The 6596-nt window shown below is 40.0% G+C and overlaps 2 protein-coding genes across 2 annotated transcripts in view; both read right to left on the reverse strand.

Moving 5' to 3' along the window:
* Positions 1-4616, reverse strand: part of kif13a (kinesin family member 13A) — a gene marked incomplete in the record, with an annotated part of 62538 nt that extends 57922 nt beyond the window's left edge. The window contains 3 exon segments of the mRNA XM_014008778.1: positions 531-622; positions 801-1280; positions 4569-4616. Of these exon segments, the coding sequence (XP_013864232.1) occupies positions 531-622; positions 801-855 (147 nt within the window).
* Positions 2624-3937, reverse strand: LOC106517775 (E3 ubiquitin-protein ligase NHLRC1; the record flags this gene model as incomplete). Its single annotated transcript, XM_014008780.1, is given in 1 exon segment — positions 2624-3937. A coding segment is annotated over 1 exon segment (1188 nt). The 3' UTR covers positions 2624-2708.
* Positions 4617-6596: the final 1980 nt, after the last annotated feature.

Consider the following 6596-nt stretch of genomic DNA (forward strand, 5'->3'; position numbering starts at 1 on the left):
GTTCGTGTACTCAGACCAGTAATATTTGGGGTCACAAGTTTTTGCCATGGATATTTTGTGGGTCAGAAGACAAAAAGTTTGGGAACCACTGCTTTAGATGTTTGTTTTTGAGACGCCAGAGATGGAAGGCTGATTTTAGCTGTTCTTGTTGAAGCAGAAATTACTCTCCTCTAAAGCAGAGKTTCTCAAACTGGGGTCCATGAGAGGTTTCTTTGGGGTCCTCAAAAAATTGTACTAAATTGTTAATTTTTTTAAATGCACGGAGAACAATGAACTAATAAAACAAACATAATAAACTTAATAAATATATATAATCCCATAGCATTTAGGGGTTGAAATGAAAATAAATTATCTTTTAAAACAGCATGGGGTTTATTTTGTCTGCTCTTTTAAGGGGTCCCCAGACACAAACGGCTTGAGAACCCCAGCTCTAAAGGACTTTAATTTAAAAAAAGGCTTAAAAGTTGCCTTTAATGCAAACTATAACATGTTTTTAAAAAATAAACTGTTAGCAATGCTTCAGCTGTCTACCTGTTGTCTCCTTTTGCATTTGAGGGCGGAGGGTGCAGGACTGTCTGGTTGTCCTCCATGTCCACCACACATTTAGTGTTCAGCTCAATCTCTGCAGCAGACAGGAGGGTTTTTATTTATTTTTTTTTATTTAAGTGTAAAAGCAAAACAATGAGGTGGCGTGAAGGCTGAAAATCTTTAACTAAAAGTGCGAAAAATGGCGAAGTAAGCAGCACAAAAAGTTCATGGGAATGTGGCACGAAATGGATGCGGGGAGTTTGTCGACTTACCCCTGCGGTTCATGGGCCGAACTCTCACTGCAACTTTTACCTTCGAGTCCGACATTTTCCTCCACTTTCTCCGTTTCTTTCGACTCTTCACTCCCGCCCTGTCCGCCTGGGAGCTGGAGATGTGTTTTTAAGTCTGGAAAATACCCCCGACAAGCTGAGCGGATCGAAGGGATTAAAAAAAGAAAAAGTCAGCAGCAGCAGCAGCAGGGTCGGGTTAAAAACACCCTCAGAGAAGTCCAGACTCACAGAAGATGGTTCGGASAAGAAGTTCATCGCGTTAAATAAATCCCTTTCTGTTTAAATCCAGCCGGGTCAGGTCCTTCTTGTGCAAACCGAGCCCTCTGCTCCAGCCCCAGACAGCAGCAGCATCTCCACCGCCATCTTCCACCGGGAGGCAGAGCGGAGAGGCTGAGCCAAACCAAASCGGAGAGGGAAGGGTTCGCGCCGCGCCGCTGGGAGGAGAAACCGAACATGACGAGCCTGAAGCCCGAGAGAAGTCACATARAAACAGTGTGGAGCACGACTCTGGCTAAACATACTGTCATTTAAAAGTTCACTCTTTAAAAGTCATAGTTTTAAGATGCTAGCTTATGATTTATGATGCTAAATCACAATTTAAAGATGCTAAGTTGTAGTTTTAAATGCTAATTAGACGTTAAATTTTTATGAGATGTCATTTTTTAAGACGCAAACTCAAATTTTAGATGCACAATCGTAATTTTTAGATGCTAAATTGCAAACTTTAAACACTAATTCAGATTTATAATGTAATTTTGAGATGCTAAACCTATTAGCCGCTAATTAAGAAATGCTAATTTTGAGATGCTGAACCTATTAGCTGCTAATTAAGAAATGTTAATTTTGAGATGCTAAACCTATTAGCTGCTAATTAAGAAATGCTAATTTTGTGATGCTACTTGGTAATTTTTCGATCCCAAGTCCTAAATTTAAAATATGAAATCATATTTTTTTAGATGCTAAGTCAATAATTTTAAACACTAATTCATATTTATAATACTAGGTCATAATTTTGAGATGCTAAGCCTATTAGCCGCTGAGTCAGAAATTTGAAATGCTACATTATGATTCTGTGATTCCAAATCCTAATTTTATAATGCTAGGTCATAATTTTAATAATAAGTCATACTTTGAAGATACTAAACCATAATTTTGAAGTCTACGTCATCATTTTAAGATGCCTAATCGTACTGTTGAGATTTTAGGTCATAGTTAAATGCAAATTTGAAGTTTTACAATGCTAGGTCACAAATTTTAGATGCCAAGTCATTCTTGAGAGCCTAAATCAGAATTGTTAAATAAGTCATAACTTTGAGATACTTAAATAAGTTATTGGTTCTAAATCAAAAAATTGAGATGCTAAGTCAAAAATTCTACATTTTTTATATGTTAAATTATGATTTTGAGTTGCTAAATAATTATGTGAAATATTGGGTCACAACCTTGATATGTACGAATATCAAACTTTTAGAAGCTGTCAGTTTTTAGATGCTAAATCTGTATTTTTTAGATGCTGTCATAATTTAGATTCTTAACATTAAAATGCTAAGTTAAATACAGAAAAACCTTGACAGGCTTGCCCCTGCCCCAGACCGAATCAATAGTGCTACAGCTAACTGATACTGCCATTAATTTTTGTAAATAACCACACAGTTCTATGTAAATATGTGTGTAATGTAAAAGTAATGAGTGTAAATGTTTTTAACTCACAATTTATGTGGAGTTCTTTTAAGACCCTGCTTCGAGATATACTTTTAATATCTGAATTTGTTCAAAAAAAAGCACAACGAATGACAGAAACAATATAACTTTTTACTTTTCTTTATTTGTTTGCACTGTTTTTCTTCTTCTTTGGGTTTCTTGATACAGTTTGTGGTTGGATTGTCAGATTTAAGCTGAATAAATCTTCACAGTATGGTCTCCACCGTCCAGGATGACGAATGTGTCGTTCAGGACCACCAACCCGACCGGACGGACAAGATGATTCCCCACGAGGGGAGTTAGCGCCAAGTCGTTCTGAAGCTTTCCTAAACTACAAACCAACCCCTGATCGGAGTCGGTTAGGATCACGTCTCCGCTTCTGYCAAACTCCACTGCGGACATGTCCAGCCTCAGACTGGACTGCAGGGTCAAGCTGAAACTGTCCACCTGGTGAAGAAGCTGGAAATCTTCGGTGAAGACTTTCAGCTTCCTGTGACGGTGCTTCTCGGTTGGATGCTCCATGACTGCGGTGTTCCCGGTCACCCGACAACAGGCCACGGCTTTAGGAGACTGAAGGTCGGATACAGCCGTGTGGCGCTCTAGAACGACACCGTGACTGTAGTCCACTTTGACCAGGGTCAACGTGCCCGCCTGGACATCTGACACCAGGATGTGCCCGCCTCGGTTTGTGTCCACGCCCCAGGGCAGCTGGAAGGAACCCTTGACCGTGACCACGTGAACGCCCCTGGAGGTGAAAACCTTCACAGCTTGATCCCCTGCGTCCGTCACCACAACACAACCGGCAGGGGTCACCGCCACGTCCACCGGGTAACAAATGTCCTCAGAGGCTTTTCCCCGTCGCCCGAAACTGTTCAGCTTCCTCCCCTGCTGGTTGAACACCACCACCCTCTTGGCTCCATCGTGCACCACGAATACTGCTCCCGAAGACCCCAAAACTGCTACTCCAGTGGGGTTGACGAGAGTCCCCCAACCTCCAAACACGGTGCGAAGGTGCAGACCTGTGGCTGAGAGAGGTGCTCCTTTACTCCTGCAAAGAGGAGGAGCAGGAGACGAGGAAGAGGGGCTCTGGAACAGGAGMTCCTGCAGGTCACCGAGGACCCGGCAGTGGGAGGTGCCGTCGGCGCTGCACAGCTGTCGGCAGAACGGGCACTCCAGCTTCCCGAGGAGAGGGTGGGACAGAGCCGTGAYGCATTCCAGACAGAGAACGTGTCCGCAGGAGAGGTTCTGCGGCCTGCGCTCCCTCTGCTGGGAGTCAAACGTCTCGAAGCAGACTTTACACTCCAGCAGGTTGACCCGGATCTCTCTCAGGGTCCCCTCAGGGCTCAGGCAGGCACGACGGAGGAGACTCCTGTCCATGGCAGCTGAAATATCCTGCAGCGGGATGCTCAGGCTTCAGTTAATCCCCCCACTCTCCACCACCACCAAAAAAAAAAGAAAGAAAAAGGGTTTAAATCTGATMATTTAGGTGACATGGATGAGGAGGGATCTGAGCTGCAGCAGTTCTGAGCTTTGAGGCCTTCAGGGTCACGTGATATTTTCAGCCCCAACTCGAGGCTCTCTACTGCCCTCCTTTGGAGCAAACGTGAACATGTGGCAGATCTCAGAACTAGCTCAATTTAAAACCAGGTTTTTACTTTGACCAGGCTCAAAGCTAAGGGATAAATCTTGTGCCAGCGGGAATTGAATCTGAATGTGCGTAATTTGAAACTGAATGCATTGGTTTGAAAATGAATTTTACTAAATTGAAACTGAATTAAAAGTTTAGTATCTGAATTAATTTGCTTTGAAACTTTATTTTGGTTTATTAAAAATTCAGTTTGACTACTTTCAATTTCAGTTCAATAATTCAGATTTTTGTGTCACACATCCTGGTCCTTGATTTATTTATCCCATACAAAACTTTCATTCATGCCTGGTTTTGTCAGTTTCACTTAAAAACAGCATCGCATGAAAGTCAGACTGAAATAGCTGCGTTACGCAGCTATTTCAGTCTGACTTTCATGCTGTGCTGATGGAGCGAAATCTGACCTGAAAGGTGGGCAGAGCCCCGAGTCGGCCAATCCAACAATCCTTTTCCCCTCCAGCAGGACGCCCTTCAGGGCTTCAGCACGATCACACAAACCCTACAAACACTGGATTAGATTAAGAAACATAAATAAATACTGGACAGATAAAAGCAGAAACTACTCACAGATGAAGAGGAAATGCAAAACATTTTAATATGTTGCCTTTTTTTGTTCCACAGTGAAGAAAGAAAAAAAAAAAAAAACAATACATCTTCAGCAGAAACAGTTTTGGCAAATGACATCTAAAACCGGAGACAGTGTACCTTTTTCTATAACGTAGCTCAGATTTACAGTTTGGATTGTCGAGGACGATGGAGGAGACACCGGCGCCGAGACGACACACACAAAAAAAAAAAAAAACTCAGAATAAAGCACTCGAGGTGAGAGGCTGCAGATCTAACGAAGCTGCGATAAAAACTGAAAACAAAACCATGCAAACAGGCACAAAGGCGTGAATTGAAACGTTAAAAATCAACACAAATACTTGGGTTCCAGTTTATGGTGCAGGTTATACAAATTTAGCTTCGACATCAAAACCGCCGACTTGGCAGCCATGCAAAAAGCAAGAAACGAGCAGAACGTGCAGGAATATGGGATAAGTCTTGTGCCAGCAGGAACTGAATTTGAATTGCTCAGATTGAATCTGAATGTGCATAATTTCAAATTGAATGCATTGGTTTGAAAATAAATTTAAATTGAAACTGAAATGATTTGAAACTGAATTTAAAGTTCAGAATTTTAATTAATTTGCTTTGAAACTTTATTTTGGTTTATAAAAAATTCAGTTCGACTACTTTCACTTTCAGTTCCAAAATTCAGATTTTTGTGTCACATCCTGGTCCTTGAGAAAGCCAGGCAGAGTAATCAAACACAGATCCACAGATTTATGTTTCACTTTGGTGAAGTTTCCCTTCACCTATATGTAGGAATAGATCACATATTGATCAGATGCTGCTACTGACTGATCCATGATGTGATGTAAACGTAACATTTTCTACATATAGGTCAAATTAATCACTGCAATAAAATAACTTTGTCTGTTTTTGTCACTTTTACAGTGGATTGCATCAACTCCGTTACATCCAGAAGGGAAACTTCACCAAAGTGAAACATAAATCTGTGGATCTGTGTTTGATTACTCTGCCTGGCTTTTTCAAGGACCAGGATGTGACACAAAAATCAGATTTTTGTAACTGAAATTGAACTTAGTCAAACTGAATTTTTAATAAATCAAAATACAGTTTCAAAGCAAATTAATTCAAATTCTAAACTTTAAATTCAGTTTCAAACCATTTAATTCAGTTTCAATTTAGTTAAATTTATTTTCAAACCAATGTGTTCAATTTCAAATTATGCATTTTCACATTCAATCTGAGCAATTCAAATTAAATTCCTGCTGGCACAAGATTTATCCCATACAGGAATTTTAGTCATTGTTCCATCTCATCAGCCCCTTAAAATGAAAAAAAAAAAAAAAAAAAAAAAAAAACATGATTTAAAAAGAAATGATATCCATCACACTGGTTCACATTAATACTCCGTTACAAAATGCACAGTATTCTCGAGGAAAACATCCAGCAAAGTGCTTTAACTGTGTGCTTCTTTACAGACCCCACTTCAGCTGAAGATCCTATTAAAGCCGCCTGGCATCGAAATTCAAGTTAAAAACAGGACATAATAAACATTTACCATGTACATAGATCCAAGTGATACTTCTGTTTATATATTTATATATATAAAAAAAGATTTGTCTGTCCTACATGGATACACGTTTTGATAAAAGTGATCGATTCAACACAATGGCTTTTTTAACATTAAAATRTGCTGAGTCATACTTTACAGTTCAGTCAAATGATACTGTTATAAACTACAATAAGCATGCAGTCACAGCTAAAAAAAAATCATCTTTTATTCTCTCGTACACTCACACAACCTCGTTACACTCAGAGAAACCTGTGATTAGTGGTTAAGGACCTTTTGAACACACACA

Source organism: Austrofundulus limnaeus, unplaced genomic scaffold (assembly GCF_001266775.1).
Source record: "Austrofundulus limnaeus strain Quisiro unplaced genomic scaffold, Austrofundulus_limnaeus-1.0 Scaffold52, whole genome shotgun sequence".
Classification (NCBI taxonomy): domain Eukaryota; kingdom Metazoa; phylum Chordata; class Actinopteri; order Cyprinodontiformes; family Rivulidae; genus Austrofundulus; species Austrofundulus limnaeus.